Source organism: Calliopsis andreniformis, chromosome 12 (genome assembly GCF_051401765.1).
Source record: "Calliopsis andreniformis isolate RMS-2024a chromosome 12, iyCalAndr_principal, whole genome shotgun sequence".
Taxonomy (NCBI): domain Eukaryota; kingdom Metazoa; phylum Arthropoda; class Insecta; order Hymenoptera; family Andrenidae; genus Calliopsis; species Calliopsis andreniformis.
In genome coordinates this window covers 3074454-3095846 of record NC_135073.1, presented here as the reverse complement: position 1 = coordinate 3095846, position 21393 = coordinate 3074454, and the positions used below count along the sequence as shown (strand labels likewise).

Sequence of the window (21393 nt, the reverse complement as noted above, 5' to 3'; positions counted from 1 at the left end):
CATACCCATTTGTTACGTATCATCGTTGCATATCATTTTGGACGAACAAACGTTACATGTTGTATTGTTTGGCATCAAAACGTGACAAAGGATATGCAACTGACCGATCGGGTATTTGCGGGTTTTTCGCCATTACAGCAAATGATGACGTGTTATTCATTTCACCCACTTTATGGCTGGGAACTATAGGGAGTGTCCTGAGCACTTATTTCTACTCTGGTTATTAACGATCAAACTCAATGACTCGGTGACTCGAGTATCGAAGAGATTATCGAATAAAATGAAATTGCTTTCCAAAAAAGGAAGAAGAAAAAACCAATAGTTTTGTTTTTCCTATAATTGTATCAGATAATTAATTTTTGATGCATCCTTTGATTCAATGGCGACAAACCCGCAAATGCCCTATCGGTCCGTTGCATGCCTTCGTATCACATTTTGATAAGAAACAATGCAATTGAATGATGAGCAAGAAATGGATACACGGATTAAGATAAAGTAAGATAACGAATTTACTTCAAAGTAAAACTACTGCGAATTGCTGCTTGTAGTAGTATTTCTCAGAAATGGTCACTGCATTTGAAGGGTTACTGTCCGAAAGTACATAAATTGAAAATACTCTTGAAAGCAACTCGCAATAGTTTTATTTTCAAATGGACACATGCCTTAAAGAGAAATCAACTATTAGGTATACATTTTTTTTAATAAAGCTGTAATTATTAATTTCAAGACCAAAATGGGTGTCTTGTTCTATATTAGAAATAGGAAATACATTATTCTGTATTAGAATATTAAAGATAAAAATGCACATATTTGATTACTTTTTATTTTTATTTTCTGTTTTTTAAAATAACATTGGAGTTTAAGGCGACAGTTTGAAATTCCTCACCTTAAGCATGTCCAGTAGAATTGGTATACTACCGAAAACGTTAAGTTTTTTGGATTATAAAAAAGAATTTACAATTTTGCAAAACTCTATAGAAATATCTTCGATAAGCTTGTAATACGTAATATCTGTTTCTTCAGGAGTAAGAATCCAAATTAAAAAATAAGTCAATTGTTCTATTTAATCATTTTCTTCCTAAAATTGATTAGAAAAGTTGAATAATCTCATTCACATGACATTTTCGTGTGCAGGTATGTTGCAAACTGGAGGATTTCTGAAAATGAAAGAAAACCAAATATTGTGGCTCTCTCGTCCGACAATCCGATCGTTCGTAGAATGCTTAGCTGGCTCTGTGTGTATATCGATACATCTGTATTCTTACGTTGCGCAACAACTCTTCATTATATACCTGTTCCTTTTTTACGCTAATAATGTTTTTCCACTTGGTGACAGCGGATGCACGATTCGCTCGCTCGCTCGCTCGCGGGGGTCGCTTTGCTCGTGGAACCGGTAACGCGGGTGGCTCTTTGTCATTCTCTAATATCCTTTATTTGGCGGCTCGAGGTATCGGGAATTAAGTGCTACCTGTAACACGATCATGAATGTAACTGTCACTTCCACGATAGTTGTTCCATACTTTTTTGTACATAATTGTCCTTTAGATTGTATTTTTATTTTAGACGATTGTATGCGATTACGGTACGTTACGGTACGGTGTTCGAATATTTGTACATTGGCACTGATACGGGAGAAAAGAAACTAAATAGTAACTATCGTTTCCTACAATTAATAAAAGTTTAGATTGATTTTCTGGTGGAATTGATTGCCTTTGTAATGTGTTATTTTTCTTTTTCTTTCTTTCTCTCTTTCTCTCTTTTTTTGTTTTTCTTTTAGTTGATACTTTGTACTCGTACGAATAAAGAACGTGCAATGTTTGAAGGATGGATTTTGCGATGTAAGTACTGAGAAATGGAATTTTAGGTCGCACTTCATTCCTATGCGGACCGCACGCAGAAAATTAGCAAGTAGTCTCTATTCTTCTACAGTATTGTTGTTTTCAGCCGACTGCGCCTGAGCAGAACGGGCAATAATGTCGAAGAAAAATAGAGAAAAGGGTGATACGTACACCTGTATCTCATTGAATGACTAATAAATGGAAATTGTTTGGTAAATGTGGATAAGCAGCATCGCGATCCAGGTCATTGTTATCCTTGTCCATTCCTGATGAAAGTTTCAATAATTTCTTTACACTAATTCAAAGTAATCGACAATATTTCTTTCGTTCTGTAACGGAAACAATGATACACGATGACGTCGATCGCCTTGACGCAAATTTTTTTCTTTAATTCCTTCATGATGTTACTTGAAACTGTTTTTCTATACAACTGCAATTCGAATTATCGTGATGTTTAGAATATTTAGTGTCTTTAATGACAAATTACAGGTCAAAAGAATATTACATATAAGAAGGCTAGAAAGTTATAAAAAATTTGTTAAAAACTTGTAGCATGTATTATTTTACTTGAAATTAGTTCTATAAGTAAATTTAAAAATGTATAATAATCTTTTATTAATTTTATCGTCACCTTTAGAATATATATCCTTGATTAGTATAGTTTCAAACTTGTTTTCACGTTACAAAATACTATGTAAAAGAAGTGAAACGTTCGTTAAAGAAATTTTTAATTGTTTCAATTGTCTCAAATCAAGAGTTATACTTACAGTAGTGTAACGCATAATTGCGCCCAAATCGTAACAGCCATTTGCACCTAGAACATCCCTCCTATGTCAGGAGGTGGCTGACCCCTCAAGAGCTACCCCAACGAGGGTAGAGGGTAGGGACCGAAACTCAAGGAACAATGCAGTCATAAAACCTATAGATTAAACTAAATTTTTCTAAACAGTTTTGAAGATCCTATTACTGCAATGCTCGTACTCTCTTATGTACGAGAATTCTCGTGACCCGTACTCAATGTGTTAACTGATATTGCTATTTTTTCTCCCCTTTTAATTCTTTCTCGGTCATCCAGAGCTGTCAACTACAATACAAGTGGTGCCATTCCATACACGAGTCATATGTATACAAAAAATATATTGCATTACCGGTAGCATTCAAAGGTCAGAAAATAAGGTTTGTTATTATTGTCGGGGCATTGTAACGAACAACGATAACGACAACACCCGAAAATCAGAATAAAAAATGTAATAACTGAATATTTACTTCAATTCACCGTACCAATAACGGCGAATATTACACTACGCAGAAATGATGCAGCGTTTTTGTATACAAGAAACGGAATAATTGTATATTGCTATACAATGCTGAATTCACAACAAAAAGCTCTTTATTTATCTGAAATAAAAACATTTTTTGTTAGAAAAAAAGGGGGGGGGATTGAATTTTTATAAACAATTCGTTTTTTCAAAATTTTTTTAAAGCCATTTTATAGGTCTTGAAAAACAGTAAAACTTTTGTATGAAACATTTTTTTATAGCGCTTATACTTTGCGAGCTATAAGCACCGAAAGGAAAAGGGCGGTTTGGATTAAAGGGGTAGTTTCTCCCTTAAAAGTGCGTATGGGCAGCTACTTTGTACGGCAAAATTCTTAGGTAGGACCATAGAATAATTGTACAAAGTTTCATTAAAATTGGCGATTAACACTTCGCAAACTTCCCTTGTTAGTGACACGATAAAGCAGAGTCCTTCATCTGCAAGACAGCTCATGTTAAATTATTCACTTTTTTCATATTCGTTTATCAATCTAAGGAATTCTGATACCTATTTAACACTATACGGGTCTGTAAGAAGTTACGAGGTGGTTTAAGATACTGTTTAACCTGTTTTGAGTTGAATGAAACCGAGTTGTCCACCATTTTTTCTGTGCGACACGAGCCTCCCTAAATTACCAATAGGATACGCCACTGTTGTCAACCGCTATTAACACTTTCCGGCCGCACTGTTTTTAAACATTTCTTCGCTTGGTGCCGGCCGCCGAGCGATACTTTGCGAAGGTCACGACTGTGGTATCGCCGAACGTCATAGTGTTAATACTTTGCCGGCCGCACTGTTTTTAAACATTTCTTCGCTTGGTGACGACCGCCGAGCGATACTTTGCGAAGGTCACCACTGTGGTGTCGCTGACCGCCGAGCGATACTTTGCGAAGGTCACCACTGTGGTGTCGCCTGCCGCCGAGCGATACTTTGTGAAGGTCACCACTGTGGTATCGCCGGACGTCATAGTGTTAAAATAACGCTAGATAACCTCGCTAAGAAGGAAAGACGACAGACACTAAACAAAGATAGGGAATAAGCAAGGACTTGCGGGGATTCACGACTAAGTATTTGTAGATAATTGGTTAAGGACCAATGAGTAGGGCACGTGTCGCGTGGGAGAAATACCATTCACGAGTTAGAAACGCGACACATCGCAGGTTAGAGAAGCAGACCATCAGGGCTCAAGTCTAGAAAATTGAACTGTAGTGTCCACGTAACACGTATCTGCACCCAGCGGATCCCGTACTGGGTGCAGTTACGCGTTACACTACTGTAACTACTGTACATGTAAGTACAGTACTGCCTTCAAAATTAACTGAATCTCCGGGCTATATCTGGCCAATTTTGAAAAGTGGTAGATCATTCGGAAAACTTCGAATATGTTTTGTTTCACTGAATGCAAAATAGAGATACCTTAAATTAGGGATTCTTTAAGTAGGGATTGGAATAAGCAATTTCGTTTTCAATTAGTCGGCGGCCATTTGTTTCAAGAACCGGAAACAGACGAAAGAAATAGTAAATTCATCGATAGGTGGAGATAGGACTAATACTAAAAAATGCAGTATTAAGGAAAAATAATTTTCGAATGCAGCAACAATAGACAATTTTAAATGATGATTTACAGTATATGTGTTGATAATAGTTTATATATATCAAAATATTCATTGTTCTTAATATTTTTAATAAATATTTATAATTACATTTTTAATTATTAATGAATTTATTTCTCGCCGTGGTAAATTATATGTACATAAATGAAATATTTTGATACATTTGTATACATTTTTTCCGTTTGTATCTGATCCGTCTCCGTTCCGTGAAATCGCACTCACAATAACTGGTAAAGTCAGCAGTTAGAGATCAGTGGTAAAAATATTGTTCCCTTATTCCCTTGTTTTTAACTAGCACGGCTCATACTAGTTCATATTTGGTCGGCCGTGTCCGAATTGTATCCGTACCGTGAAAGTTAGGTTTTCTTAGCAAACGATATATTTTTTCACTGAAAGCCTCTTTAAATATACGAGTATAGAAAAAACAATAAATTCACAGGTTTCTTGATATAACAATCTAACCGACAAACTAACAAGTTGAGTAAACTATTCTACTTCACGTTTACATAATACAGTGTATAGTGTTTCAAATTAAGCCAAATAGTTTACAGACATTTTACAACTAAAAATTTTGTTCGCTGACGATGCGAATAATTATTAAGAAGAAATTGATTGATTCACACCTGTTTAAGTTACAAAATTAACAGTTCCATAATAGAATATGATCAGCGTTTAAGATGTATCTAGAACGGAGACAAGAACCTCAGTATTTCCATTTCTGGCCGATGGGGGTAGCAGTCTCAAGGGTTTCCAGATAAAATGATAATTTCAACTGAAATATATTTAAATCGTTATTCTAGGAATGTTCCATAAAAGGAAAGAAATATTCATTCCGTAATAAAATATTTTTTTTTATAATTACATTACAAAAGAAGATCGAAATTGAAGTCCTCCTTTACAGTGGAATTCCTGTGATTATCAATATTTTCGAAAGTTTCAAGCATATTTTTAGATATACTAAAATCTTTGCAACATTTATTTGAGAGTAATAGTTCTGTTTTAATTCTTATAATAGCATCTAAGTCCTTTTTGTTTTGTACTTTTGTTTTAACAGAAGTAACAAGATCAAAGATATTCTCAACTACAGTATTGCTTACAGGATTTATTAGGCAAGTAAGAGCATATGTAGCCAATTCCTCAAATTTCTTTTCTTGAAGTATTCCAGTCCAAAACTCTTCTGTGTCTGTAGGGATTTTACCTTTCTCAAACAGAGCTTTACAATTATAAAAAATTATTTCTTCGTATTGCTTTTTAATAATATCGTAGTTATTTTCTACAAGATCTACAAAAGGTAACTCGGAAAACATAGGTCTTGTGGCTTGATTTAAAATTTTTGTTGGACTCAATTTTGATAAATTTTTAAATGTATCTTTTTCTGATGGAAGTATAGAAGTAATTTGATCATAAGCTTCTTTCAATGTAGACATACATCTTTCTTTAATGATATTTATGTTTTTACGAGTCTTATCATTGTTAGTCTCTTGTAAAATGTTACATTTTTTTAAGAATTTATCGTCAAAATCAAATTCTTTAACTTGTTTTTCCTTCTTGCTATATAGTCTATTCTTAAGATTATCCTGATATGAAAATAACTTTTCATACAATTTATAAGTATCAACTCTAGTTTGTTGAAAAAAAGTACTTAGCTCTTCAAATTCTTGCACGAGAGGTGTTGCAAAAATAAGGTACAATTCAGTCTGATAATCTGATAACATATCCTTCAGTAGTCTTAGTTTGTACTTTGCATTAAACGTTGATTCTGCTTCTGCAGCAGAAAAATATATCTGTAGTTCTTCCCGCTGTTCCAAAATATTATGCATAACCTTTCCCCATACAGGCCTTTGAAGCCCCTTTTTAAAGTGAAGTGCAGTAGTTTTGCTTTCTTCCTTCCTGGTGTTCATAGTTTTAAATAATTGTTTATGTGCTTCTGATCTTGGTTCATTACGACAAAACCAATCAGATATTTCAGATATTAAGAAGCCAACAGTTGCTGGCAGTTTAGATATTATACATTGAATGCATAATGCTAGAGAATGAGAAGTAAATTTCAGTAGTGCACAGGAAGAAGACACTTTTTGTTCCAATCTAGACCATACGTTATTACATACCTCTATATTTGATGCAAAGGCAATACAATTTGCAAGACATTGCTTACATGCTGTGATTTCTTTATCAATTAAATTATATATATTTTCTTTCGTAGTCTCTTCTACTGGAATTAAACCTAGAAATCTAGTTTCAATTCTATTCTTGTTATTGCTAAAAAATCTGATTAAGATACATAAGTGTTTTTGCATTGACATAGCTGTTAATTCATCTATAATGATGCCATATTTCTTATTTTCAATGTCTTTAATAAGATCAGATTTCAAGGAGGGTGAAATAACATTTTTTATTAAGGAACCACATGTAATTTTACTCAACTTAATGTGCTGTAATGTGTTCTCATGTCCATTAATTTTTATAATCTCAGTTAGGTGGTCAACTGTTGTATACATTGCACAGTGACAAATAATGCTTACAGCAATTCGTAATTCTATTGTCTTAATTTTATTATTATAGATATTATTATTGTGTCTCAAACTTGTTCTTCTTTCATGTTGTGTCTGACTTGTTGATGGAATCTCAGTGTTGTACCTATTCCTTCTCTTACAATTTAATAGAAAATTTGATCCCTTAGCAAAATATTTTCTCCTTCTCGTATTATTCTTTAGATTATAATCATGCATGTTTCGTGTTGTTGGTGACATGATTATAAGACACTAATTTATAAAAAATTTTGTACAAAATTTTACACATTCATAATCCACTCGGTTTCAACGACTGTATCTCATAATAACGAAAAGCGATAGGATGCTGAGCGCTAAACTTAGTGCATCACTTGCAATCCATGAAACGTGACGAAACCGACTAACGTCTGTCGTGCAATTCATGTATCACATCACCTACGATGCATATCTACTGATAGTAATACGTAGAACTTGACCTTTGAATCATTCTTTCTATTTCATTTTACTAGGTGATTTCACCACAGAACTCTATACAGGGTGTCTCAGAACCGATGGTACAAGTGAAAAAGAAGTGACTCTACATGAAGAAATAAGTAAAAAATATACAATAAGCTTTTTTGATATCGTGTTCCGTTTTCAAGAAAACTGATTTGGAATTGTGATCGGGTGCAAGCTCACGAAAATACAGTTTTAGGTGTTTTAAGGGTACACGGGATAAGGGGATTAGGGGAACACTTTCAGTCTGACCACTGACTGTCTCACTCATGTGAACTTAGCTCACAGTAGTAATCAATTTTAATGAAACATAAGTAAAAAAATTGCTCTTTAATTGCCCATAAGTGCTTATTGATTACTTTTAATTGCTCACTTTTAGTTTTCGAGAAATTTCCAAAAAGTTTTTTGGAGAACCTAGGGACTTTTATGGATTGGCAACGGACATTCAATATTACAAAACTTCTAAAATAATGACCCATGTAAAGTTAGCTCATAGTAGTAACCAATTTTAATAAAACATAGGTCAACAAATTGCTGTTTAATTGCCCACAATTGCTTATCAACTACTTTTAATTGCTCATTTTTAGTTTTCTAGATATTTTCAAGAACTTGTTTTGGATATTTAAGGATTTTTATGGGTTGGCAACGGACATTCAATACCACAAAACTTCTAAAATAATGCACAAAACAATCTATCGAGGCTACCAAAAAATTGCTCTTTGCCTAAAATTAATTGCTCAATTCTTAGTAAACAACAATTAGGTCAATAAACAACAAATTTAATAAATAAAAGTATGAAACGGAAATCTAGTAGTTCGAAGTGCGCATGCGCAGATCTTCAGTAACTTTAAAATATACGTTCACATTTACATGAAAACTCGACAACTTGCTCTATCATAAAGTCTAGTGACTTAAACAATTGCTGTTTAATTGCTCCTTACTGCCTTGTAATTACTATTAATTGCTCACTCTTAGTTTTCGAAAACTTTCGGAAATCATGCGGTAGGACTTCACCAATCCACCAGCAGCATTTTTATAAAAGTAAGATGAAAATTATAGAAATTAATATTTTTGAAATTGCATGTTTTTTGTAATGTACACGGCATTGCTCCAACTATTTGGCGTTGACCGCAGCTGCTCACCGTACTATATCTTTCTCACTTACTCCCGCTATTTCTGTGTTTAGGAACTCGAATCTTGAACGCGAACGAATTCCTGGAATAAAATCGCTACCTGTAACACTGAAATTACAATGCGGACCCCCGACTTATGGTAATTTAAACGTGACATTACTGTATTACGATACATAATAATTTTGTTGCCAAACAGTACCATCTTGAATACTAAGCCTGACTGAAGATAGTACAACAATAAGGAGAGGCCAATCCTTTTCAAAATAATAACCGCGTGATGCTTTGTTTTTTGGCCATTCTTGGCAAAAATACGGCTGAGCAATTAAAAGTACTTATAGAGATACAACAACATTATTAAGATACAACAAGTTTTATGCGTGATTTAATCTAGGGGATTGACATGTGCGACTAGTTTGCGTTGGTGCAAATGGCACAGTTATTTTTACAGATTTCCCGAAAACTACAAGTGAGCAATTAAAAGTAATTACAAGACAGTAAGGAGCAATTAAAGAGCAATTGTTTAAGTCACTACACAATATGGTAGAGCAAGTAATTGAGTTTTCATGTAGATGTGAACGTATGATTTAAAGTTACTGAAGATCTGCGCATGCGCACTTGGAACTTACTAGATTTCTGTTTCATACTTTTATTTATTAAATTTGCTGTTTATTGACCTAATTGCTGTTTACTAAGAATTGAGCAATTAATTCTAGGCAAAGAGCAATTTGGTAGCCTCGATAGATCGTTTTGTGCATTATTTTAGAAGTTTTGTGGTATTGATTGTCCGTTGCCAACCCATAAAAGTCCTTAAATATCCAAAACAAGTTCTTGAAAATATCTAGAAAACTAAAAATGAGCAATTAAAAGTAGTTGATAAGCAATTGTGGGCAATTAAACAGCAATTTGTTGACCTATGTTTTATTAAAATTGGTTACTACTATGAGCTAACTTGCCATGATTCATACTTCTATAGTTAAAGGTCGAGAAGCTTGGAAACTTTTCTTAAATACGACAAAAAAATTCTATTGGGTGATAAGTCTATTGTATACCTTGTCTATGACGAAATAACAATTGGATATAACCAAAACATAATACAATTTAATATGTTAGGAACAAAAAATTGAAAAACACTTTGAAATGTGCGTTCAATTTTATTCTTTATTTCGTACATGTCATATACAGAATGATGAGGCTATTAATATTTGTTGATAATTGCTGTCTCGTTATAGATGTTACGCAATTTAAGGCTAAGCACTGGAGTTTTAAACACATGACTACTGTATACATACCAAAACTTGCTAGTGTTATTGTATAACATTGTACTGTTTAAATACCTAAAGGATATTAATTATTTACAATTATTAATAAACTCATTTCGTTTCTACGATTAAAGTAACTTCTGATATATAACCTTATTGTATGAGAAAGTAAGTACTAAACACCATGCCTGAACAGGAGAATAAAACTGAAAATAAACCACCTGAAGAAGGGAATACTTCTGAACAAAATACCACTTCAGAACAAACAAATAGTTTAGAACAAGAGGTCACTCCTGAACAATCAGATCCGCTTCTTGAATATGAATGGATGGTATAGTTTTTTATTATTGTTACAAAGATGATTCTATGTTTTACAAAAAAACATCAAATATATTTTTTATCATATTTAATAAAACTTATATTTTAGCTGAGGCCATGTGAGGTTTATAAAGAAGAGTACGATGATTGTAAATCTATACGAGCTCGATTTCATCAATATTTTATTTTTGGAAAAACAATTGATTGCATGCAATGGAAAACTGATTATCATAATTGTTATCTCTGGGATAAATATAAGTCCAAAAAGGCACTTGTATGTTCAGCAGCTGTATTCTAGAAAATATTTAGTCAGTATTTAACTTACCTATAACAAGATGCTATGTATTTAAGAAAATATTATTTTGTACGCAGGAGGCCTTAATAAATAGCGAAAAGAAACGAAGGTTGGAAAGATTACAAGCTCATTGCAGAAATAATGTTTGGGAGAAAAGAGATGCACCTCCAGAAAACTGGAATGCCCCATTACCTAAATGGCTAGAAGATAAATATGAACATTCATATTTAAAGTATATGAGGGATGAAATGAAATCTACCGAAACAGGAAATAGTGACAAAACAAAAAGTTCTTGTACTATAATGTAAGAAATATTTATTTTTGTAAAATAATGCAATATGCGAAATTAAACTAAACAATATGAATTTGTAAAATTACTAAAATATTGAATTGTTCATATTAATTTGCTGATTAAAGCATAATTTAAGTATCACAAAAGGAGAAAACATAAAAATTCATACAGACTTTAAAACATGTATAACCAGAAAATGAATTTATATTGTTTAGCGACTAAATTTTTCATATGTAAAAATGTGTAGAATTCATGTGTAAAAATTTCATAATACTACTAATATATTAGAAAAATGTTTCTTCAATTATAATTCATTACTGTATTAAATATTAAATACTTCATTTCTATTTGTTACATTGTTAAATTAAAAAACCTACAACTGGGTTCATATGAGTAGGAAAGTATTTAAATTTATCAAAAATACAATAATAAATTCTATAGTATGTTACATACAATAAAAAAAATCTTTTCTTTCTGTCTTTGAGATCTTTCATTACCAAAGATCAAGATTTAATAATAACAGAGAATGTAATTTACATTCTACATCTGTATTTTACACTGCCATACTTGTCAGACGGAAATTCCTTCGCACTACATTACAAATCGAAGTAATTCAAAATATTCTATTACCATGTACCATAACAATACATAATAAGATACAAAGAAGCTATAACGTTAAGAAAAACCAAACTATAGAAACCACATTAAATTTACACACCTACTCAACGTATACAATCATTAAAACTAGAAAGTAAAATAAAAAAATGAAATGTACTTGTTTAACTAATTACGAATTAAAAACATCAGACATGAAACTGTCACTGACACATCCCAACTCATGAATAACAGTAAGCGTTTAAACAATCCAATTTATCTCGGTTTATCTCATATGCGTAACATCAGCCGTAAAAAATAATCTCGAAGAAAATTTGAGGAAAATTACGCGTGACACGGATTCGCGCGGACAATAGTTGCATAGGTATAACAAAGAGAAGAGGCGGAGAGCGGTGCACGTGCAACGAATGCAGTGCTCTCTGTGAGGCATGCGCAGTGCGCCGATCGGTCGAATTCCGTTACGCACTTTTTCCTTCGTTACGAGAGAGTCGATCCGCAAGTGGGCAGTGTGGCAAAGGGAAAGGCAAAAAGCGGCTGCAAGAAGCGGGAGAGATGGTGTTTTAAACGTCGCGGTAAATCTCCCCACTCCTTTCCGAACGAGAGAGACACGCACACAGAGAAACGCGTTGTTCGATCATGCTCGTAGTGTGACGGGCGTACGCGATGTTGAATGAGTGACGTAACTTAAATACAAATATTGCCTATCGCCGAATAGGTCGACCGCAGAGTACAAGCCTAGTTGAACGTACGTCAAACTCGGTCCATCCTACAACAGAGGCACGTACACACGCGTATATCCACACATAAAACTCGTGCAGTTACACATAGATGCGTTCTTTTTCTCTCTTACTTCCGTTTTCGTATTTCTGTGTGCGGTAATCCACTCGCCGAAAGATACAGCCACCAAGTGTCGTGATACTGTCTTCCTGTGAAGAGAGTTCTGTGCTCTTTGTGCAAGGAAGTATTCGTCCGCATCTGAGTTTTCTGCGAGAATAGAAAAGAATGGCGGAAGACTGCACCGACGCCGATTATCTCGGGGCGTATAGCCGTTTTTTCGCTGAATTCGTGGCTAAGGTGAACCCGTACGATCAGCTGCCTGTCTCGGTCAGCTCGTACAACGTGACCGACGCCGAGATCGTGGGTGAGATCATCAACGTGACTCTACAGTACCTCAACCAAACGTAAGTCTCTGTACATACTGTGGAGATAAAAAGAAGTCTATAGAATGCGAAAAAATGCAGGTCTGATTAGATCTAGTATAATCTCCTCCCCATAGCCCACCTTTTTCTTCAATCGGATAAGTCAGCACTTTTGCTTATTTGTATAGCCAAATGTGTATGTGTGTGTGCATTCATGAGATTAGAAAAACGTCATTAATTTATAGGCGAAACGATACAGAGCTAGGTACACGGAGTTAACAAATTATCCCTCAACTAGACCATGTTCTAGTGAATTTCTTCTCATCTCTCCATTGTATTTTTAAATAGATTGTACAGCTTCTATAGAAATATAGCGTAGTAAATTGAGGTTTTCAGCGGAAGTAGTACCCAATATAAACAAACGATAACAATTGATCGTGGTCCTGCAAGAGGCTGAAGTTCTTATTTACCAATGTTTCTATCACTTGTCGTAATGCTTTAAACAGTTAAACGTGTTTATTCTATCATTTAATTAATTTTACGACCATGCTATATTTCTGAACCAACTATATCGCATCGGGTGTTCCTGGTACGTAGGTGGTTAGGGGATGCATTTATTCGTTGATAACTCTTATGGCAGCCGACACTGAATGTAAACAGACACGATATATAGGTATTGCCAACTGACAGTTCACGACTTCACTCTTGGTTACACGCTTTTATACCGCTGTCCATCGAACCAAGTATTCCAGAGACTTTGGTCAAAGTAATGCCAGTTTTTTTGAAAGAAAACCTTCAAAAATCAAATAGTTGGTTTATTTTTCTTTCCAAAACGTATAATACGATCTTCGTTTATCCGCGCGTTTGTTGTTGCGAGCAACACGTGACGGGACAATAAAAGTAGGCGGGGCTGTTACACGCGGTAAATGATAGTAGGAACGTTTACGATCGATCCGCCACTTTTTTCCTACAGCAATTGTAGGCCTTTTGGAGGAGTTTTTGTTCTCACGCCGGTTTCTAGCTGCCGATACAAATGTGTCCGCGGTATTACGCTGGGAAGGATATCAAAAGGATCTTAGACATGAATGAAAATCTAGTAGTAGTAGATTTTTTTTGTTGTTATAAATGGGCTTGTGATTTATGGAAGACGCTTAAAATAGCGTTTCGCTACTTGGCCGCTCTTTTCATGGGTCATTGTCTGAAAATAGAGAATGCAACATGAATGTAACGATATTTTAAGAGATTTTCGAAAAGGTACAAAAATAAAAAGGACACATAATACGTGTGGCTTTGAGAATATTTTGAGACAGGCTATATAAGTATATGACATTTAAACGTTTAAATATTTTTCCACCGATGTTGAACTCTACCTCTACCAAGCAGATAAATCTGAGTACATTTAAATATGACTTCAATAAAATGAAGTCTTAGAAATATTTTTAAATAAATTAGTTGTATTTGTCTACTTATTTAAAATTAGCCAGATATAATAACAATTGCATTAATAATAATAGTAATAATAAAATTTTATTTGTTAAATAGAAGATATAAAAAAAGCAAAAATAATGATTCTTTAAATTGAAAATTAAGAATGATTATTGTCATACTACTTGAACTCAGTTCAGCATAGTTAAACATAATTTGATTTTTCATTCATGATTCATTATGTACATGTGCATACATACATGTTTGAGAACATAAAGTCGTTCATGTTTTTTTGCCCGAGATAAGTAGTATCATTGAAAATCGTAAAATGAAACCTACCAAGACCACACCATCCTCTGTGACTTCATATTTCCGCACTATTTTGGTATTATCTGGACCGACTGAAACTGTCACTAGACTATCTCCTTCCATTGTAGTAGTATTCTAAACAGAAACAGAGGAAGTCAGGCATAAATATAACGACAAGAGTATTTTAAAAGTCCCCTTTCTGTACTATACTAAATGGAGTTAAATTATGCTATTGTCAATATTAATTTTTGATACTAAGTTTTAAAATTTGTAATAAATAATTATTTATCCTTCGCGATCTTTTGTCGAAGATTTTTCAACGGTCTTATCGTAGCGAGAAAAAATAACATAATTTGTGTAATTAATACGTTTGAATTATTAACCCTTTGGTATTAAATGAAAATACCTTTCGATGATTTAAAATTATTTTCATTAACAATTTATACATTTTACGAATATATTTGAATTTCAAATTAGTGTAATTTTTTTGTACCTGCGATATGTAAGGAGATTAAAACGAAACTAAATAGTATTTATATAAAAAATTTCTTTTAATTTGATTATATGTCAAAGAGTTAAATGAAAAAAATGATTTACCAATTGATTCCAATCAAAATAATTTTTGCATACTTTTAAATGTAAAGTTCGAAACTATTCAGAATTTTTTTAAACACAATGAACATATTTCTAGAATAACAGCAATTTTAACAAATTGCAATTTTATATAATATTTCTTTTAAATTGATCTTTACCGACTAATGGTAAATAAGAAAAACATAAAATTAGTTAAGATGTTAATATTCGTTTTTTTTTTTGTACTTGTAAAACTGGTTATAGTTAGCAAATTTTTATATAGTTATTAGTAAGCAAAATTCTATACATGTATATGTAATAGTTACCAAAAATCTGTATTCTTATAGGAACAAAGTTTTCCTTCGATCTGGCAAATATATTTCTTTGATATTAATTATAATTCGCTTGGAATAACATAGTATGCATTCAAGTAAAATAAAATAATTAAAAAAAGTATGTACTTTTAATGTAATCCCAGTGGGCATATGTTCCTCATATTCTTCGCCAAGCGTGAATATCAATTCAACTGTTCGCATCATTGAAATGGTACGAATAGTCCATTTATTATCGTCATTCGATATTTCCAGTCGTGGACTGGACATGCCCATCATTTTTCGAGGAATGTATGGAACACCTGTGATGCACATAATGGAAAAGAATCGTTTTTATTTTGCTCTAAAGACCCGCCATCTTTAAAGTATATATTGTGGCTCATTTTTACGATTGTACGTAAAATACAAAATTATATTGTTTAATAAAATTTAACAGGTTTTCAAATAAATAATCCATTCAAATAGTCAATAATTTCATTCTTTATTTAATAAACGAAATATTCAGTAAACATAAATTGCAATAATACAACATGCATGATATTAAAACAAATAATTATAAAAACATATAAATGTTAAGTTAAAATGAAACAAAAAAACATCGAAGAATACTGACAAGTTTAAGTTCTCAGTTACATTCGTTTTTTTAGTTACAAGGAAAATATATACGAGTCCAAAATTATACCGGAAAATATTACAGATCATACTTATTTTTGCTGCCGTCGTAAGGTATGCCACATTTATAATAAGTTGCCATTTTAAACATACCTATAGCTTTAAAATATTCATCGAGATTTTCATTTCGATCGTGTTGATAATTGCCGACAATCGATGTCATGTCTTGGTTCGGTCGATAATGTTCGAAAATTGGTAATGTAGAAGCACCGCGCGTTCCTTCGAATTCTTCTGGTTTTAAAGGCTGTAACAACGTCTCATCTTGAATGCTATTACTATATAAAAGCTGGAAAGACTCGGATTCTAACACGTGCGAAACGTGCGTGTTGCTGTTGCTTTTGCTTGCAGAGTCAGTTAAATATTTATCTGAAGCGTAGTCCCCTTGTTCGTGAGATGGCAACTTCTTAAGAGTCACTTCACCTTTCCATAGGTTTTTCATATCTAAATATTCATACAAGCGAATAAAAATAATGGACCATAAAAGTTTAATAGAACTTAAGCTACGTTTGCTTTTTATAAGAAATTATATTGTTTCTAAATAAACAGGACTCAGAAAGTTAATGCAGCATGCATTTTCATTAATTAACAATCCTTCTATAAATTCTAATCCTTCTGATTAGTTTCCAGAAATGAATAAGTTTTACAGATCAACTTCTAACATTTAAATAGAAATAAAATTAGCAGGTAGATACCAAAAATATTAATTGAAAATTATGGAAATTCACTTAAATGTTAACGTATATTTCCAAAGTTACTTGGTTTTCAATTTTGAATTATTTTTGATTAAATTTTAAGTTTTTGATGCTTACGGTTGAGGGAATTTCGAATTGAGAAATCCATGATTCTTTTTATGATGAATTTTCACTACAAAAAATAGAATTTGAAATATTCTTTATCCAAAACTATGTATACTTCTTACTGTCAAACATTCTGCTTTGGTTAGTTTCTGTGTTCAGAATAGTTAATAGGACTTGTGAAGTTTGTTATTGGAAGCAATAATTATTTTTTAAAATACTTATAATAATTTAAATAATTACAAACTACTGAAATATAAGAATAGATTTGAGAAATTTTATAATATTTTAGGCAATGTCCACCTAGTTTACAAGCACACTTGGTTCATCAAGTAATACAAGAAATCAAATCTATATGCAAAAAGCAACCAGAAGATTGTGGCTTCAAGTTCCAAGAAAAGAGTATGTTTTTTTAACAATGAATACAAGTCAGTTTTATTTTGTAAAATGAGCAAAGTTGTGATGATTTGTTTTATTACAGCATATACCTCATTAAAATTAATGCAAGCAATTACTGGAAAAGTTAATGAAATATGTACTCGCTACCTGGATAATAGTAGATTAGCATTATTGCCACCTCCTCCTTCGACGCCACTGCCACAAGTTATAGCAGGTGGAAACAAAAATTGTAAAAGAAGAATGGAGGATCGCTATGTAGTATTGCATGATCTACATACTACATTTGGTATTTTGGTAAATATAAATATTGCTATAAATTATTACATTTTTTATGGATAAATGGCAAATATTATATTAAAAGTCTGCATTTATTTTTTAGGGTGGCTCTGTAGCAAATTACTATGCAGTATTTGATGGGCATGCAGGTCAAGATGCAGCTGTATACTGTGCTACGCATCTTCATCAGTATTTAGCAGAAAGCATATATTATCCTACTGATCCAGAGCGTGCCTTACGCGATGCTTTTGTTACTACAGACGCACAATTTATAGAGAAGTCTAAAACCCAAGTAAGTAATACAAATTTATAATAAAAAAATGTATTTTTTTAAAAATTTGAATATTTAAAATATTAATATTTTATTTACTTTTTTAGAAAGTAGTTGGGGGCACGACTGCAGTTTGCACTTTATTATTAAATAAAAAGTTATATGTTTCCTGGGTAGGAGATTCATCAGCCATGATTGTAAAACGTGACGGTATTGTTCAACTAGTAAATCCTCATAGACTTCATCGTGAAGTAAGTACACACTCTCATTTATTTAGTTTGCAAATATTTGAACATTTCTTATTTAACATCTACTGCGAATAACATGGTCGTATAATATTACATGTTCATACTTTGGGCAATGTATTCTTATACGTGTTGTATCAATGCCTGGAGAGGATGCCCCAGGATCAATATTAATAACATGTCTATCTAAACAATGTTTAAATTGAAGACCTCGTTCTGGGTCTATAACTGGTTGATAATTAGAAGTTTCATTTAACAGAGTTTTGTTTGATCTCCAATGATAATATGCAAGATCAGAAGCACGTGGCCATAGTTTTTTCTTGCCTTGGAAATATGGAAGCCAATCTTCTTCCTTAAGTCTTTCGCTAAAGTCAATGTAACCAGAAACTTGAAATTGAAGCTTTGTAAAATTTCTTACAAAAATAATAGTAGATATAATTTTTAATCTATTTAAACGTTCTCGTAGTGCAAGTTCTTGCATTACTATATTATCTGGTGTTACAAATTCTGATGTTAATTCATATGGTTTATAAATTGGGAAAAGTAAATCCTTTACAGCTTTCAAACGTCGATAAAATGCCTCTCTAGTAAGAGTTTCACCTGTACAACGATATCCAAGTTCAGCTAATTGACGTGCGACACTAAGATTTTCTAAATATCCAAGGTCAACAAATGTCACTAAAAAATCTAAGTAATCTTCATATGTATGAAATTTTAATAATCTTCTATCACTATCTATTTGTGTTCCTATAAGTGTCATTTTTAAATATAATTTTTTGTAACAATTTTAATAATAATTTAGTAAAATACTTTAGTATTATTTAAGAATTACAATAACATATTTGGCAGAAAATTTTGGGTTAGATTTTGTTTATGAAAGAGAAAAGAACAATTGATATTTTCTAGATGTATATAATGTGCTCATAAACGTTTTGGTAAAATATAAGAAATACATTTTTTGTTCAGGATGAAGTTCAAAGGATACAGAGGATGGGAGGAGTAGTGATGCGAAGTATGGGAATTATGAGAGTCAATGGAGCATTAAGTGTTTCAAGGGCAATTGGTGAGTCATTTTTCAAGTACATAAATTATAAATATGTAGTAAATACAGTAAAACTTAGGTCGTATATATTATATTTATAATAAATATATGTTATGGTATAATAAATATTTTTTAATCATGTTTACATATTAAGCATTAAATGTAAATAGTAAATTATAAAATATTAAATAGAGTAAATAGATTACTTTATATTCATTAAATTGAATGAAGCAGGAACTTAATAAACTCAAACAAAAATGAAATTAAAAACTGTAATGATTTTTATTCTTAGAAAAAGAAAAGAATACAAATAGATTAAGATTGTTAATTAAAAATATATGTGTGTGACACACTCTCACATTTTAATTAACTTAGATAAATTGTAAAACAAATATGTACAGAAATATTATAATTTTGTTGTCATAATATTAAGGAGTATTTACAGTACTATATATTAATAAAGAACAGAATGAATTATATTTTAAGTTTAAAAACAAAAAACAAGTTGCTAAAAACGGAGAAAAGTAAAATGCTTTCCATATTACAACAATTCGTTTTATAATTAATTAGATAATTCTACAAAAGTTCTATAAAAGTTGATTCTGTATTACATTTTTATTGAGTCAATATTTAAATATTTTCTTCTTTTAAGACACAACCTCGACTAAATTCATTCAAAATATGAAAATGTCTAAATAATTTTGTGTTCGCAAATAATTTATTTGTCGTCACTGTTGCAAATCTTTGTCGAAAGTTACAAGAATTCTTTATTATGGATTCGCGAATTATTATTTTAATAAATGTCGAACACGGAACAAGGAAACTACGCACTTTAAGGTGTGGTTTTATTTTTTTTCTCATATTTATTGATGTTTGTCTATTAACTATGTTATTCACGTTTATCGATACAGCTGAAGTACTTACACAAGTTTAATGTTCTTTCTGCACGGTCGATTCTGTTTCTACTTCACTTGACACTAAATATATGTGTACATCTGTGTATTTTCGTCAGTTTGACACTGCTTTCACTGTGCCTACTGGAGAAACTTATGTTCGCTAGATGGCAGTACAAGTACTCTTTTGCAATTGGTCTCTTGAAATGAGCGCATGTGCTCTTGTTAAGTTCATTTAAAATCGCTGCAAAATGAAGTTTTTTAAAATTTTATATCAATTAGTAGAGACTTCTATTCACAATATACTGCAATTAACTGTTTGAGATTAAAATGCATGTCAGAATTTATGTAATATTGTGAACAAAAACCATTAGTCAATATTATTTTTTAAATACTTGCAAACAAGGAAATGTAAATCTATTTTTTTGTGATTTATTGTAGCCTGGTTGAGAATAATATTTATATTTTCTTTAGGTCTGGCATCTGTGAAAGAATCAATTTTTTAATACGTTTATATAAACATATGAAGTGGTTTGGATAATTAATATTATAATAATTATTAATAATTATGGTGTAAATAATAATTCAATATTCGCCTAATTAACATTGTCTTTTTTTTTATTTGATTTGATGATTTTTTTGTTTTTATAAATTTATTATACAGGGTGTGAACAATTTACAATATTAAAGTTAACTTAGAAATAATTGTAACAGGTAACAATATGTGTGTCTTAATTTATGTATATATCTATCTTAATGAGCAAATTAAATTTATTTTAGGATATTTGTAGAAATAAAAGAAAAATTCAATCGCTATTGGTACAATAATCTCCATTTCTGTTTAATTGATTTTCAGAACAAACATTTCCATTCTTTACCAATAACGTAGAAATAAATAAATTTGGAGAGTGTATAAAAATCGCACGTTATCATAAAAACATAAACTATCATATGCATAAAAATCTCAAAAATTCTTAATAAAATTGGAAATGCGAAGAAATATACAGACTGTAAACAATATTCGTGGTAATATTTTAAAGAATGGTAGGGAAGTTTAAATGGAACACTTTGTTGTCCTATGACATAATGTCCAATCTGCCGATAATGCCTAGAAATTAGTATATCTATATATGGTAAAGTAATAGTTATAGAATTCTATAATTTTACAGATGTACTGAATGGCAACAGTGAAGCAAACATTTTTGAATAGAGTTTACTTTCATAAAGTTTATGTAATACAGTTTATCGTTCATAAAGTTTCAAAACGTTGAGATGTACATTTTCATCAGATCTCCATTCGAAATTCATATTTCGGATTTTTAGAGTTTTATAAAAGTT

The 21393-nt window shown here is 31.8% G+C and overlaps 4 protein-coding genes across 5 annotated transcripts in view; 2 read left to right on the top strand and 2 right to left on the bottom strand.

Annotated features, from left to right (window-relative positions):
• Positions 1–4364: 4364 nt before the first annotated feature.
• Positions 4365–11413, top strand: LOC143185989 (uncharacterized; the record flags this gene model as incomplete). Its single annotated transcript, XM_076389341.1, has 4 exons — positions 4365–4445; positions 10362–10496; positions 10593–10757; positions 10856–11413. Coding segments are annotated over 4 exons (612 nt in total), but the record flags the coding sequence as incomplete, so codon positions are not given.
• Positions 11414–12673: 1260 nt separating this feature from the next.
• The window catches only part of LOC143185888 (uncharacterized), a 155201-nt gene continuing 146481 nt past the window's right edge, over positions 12674–21393 (top strand). For both annotated transcript variants that reach the window (XM_076389184.1, XM_076389185.1), the window contains exons 1-6: positions 12674–12866; positions 17222–17331; positions 17411–17622; positions 17708–17896; positions 17983–18126; positions 19087–19183. In XM_076389184.1, the coding sequence (XP_076245299.1) occupies positions 12688–12866; positions 17222–17331; positions 17411–17622; positions 17708–17896; positions 17983–18126; positions 19087–19183 (931 nt within the window). In that variant the 5' untranslated portion in view covers positions 12674–12687. The remainder of the gene's footprint in view (positions 12867–17221; positions 17332–17410; positions 17623–17707; positions 17897–17982; positions 18127–19086; positions 19184–21393) is intronic.
• LOC143185889 (fatty acid-binding protein-like) lies at positions 13911–20206 on the bottom strand. The gene is made up of 5 exons (XM_076389186.1): positions 20087–20206; positions 16229–16379; positions 15593–15765; positions 14589–14693; positions 13911–14022 (listed from the first exon to the last, which is right to left on the bottom strand). The coding sequence occupies exons 2-5, from the start codon at positions 16296–16298 to the stop codon at positions 13963–13965; spliced, it is 408 nt and encodes a 135-aa protein (XP_076245301.1). The 5' UTR covers positions 16299–16379; positions 20087–20206; the 3' UTR covers positions 13911–13962.
• LOC143185915 (cilia- and flagella-associated protein 299) lies at positions 18179–18880 on the bottom strand. Its single transcript, XM_076389243.1, has one exon. The coding sequence runs from the start codon at positions 18878–18880 to the stop codon at positions 18179–18181; it is 702 nt and encodes a 233-aa protein (XP_076245358.1).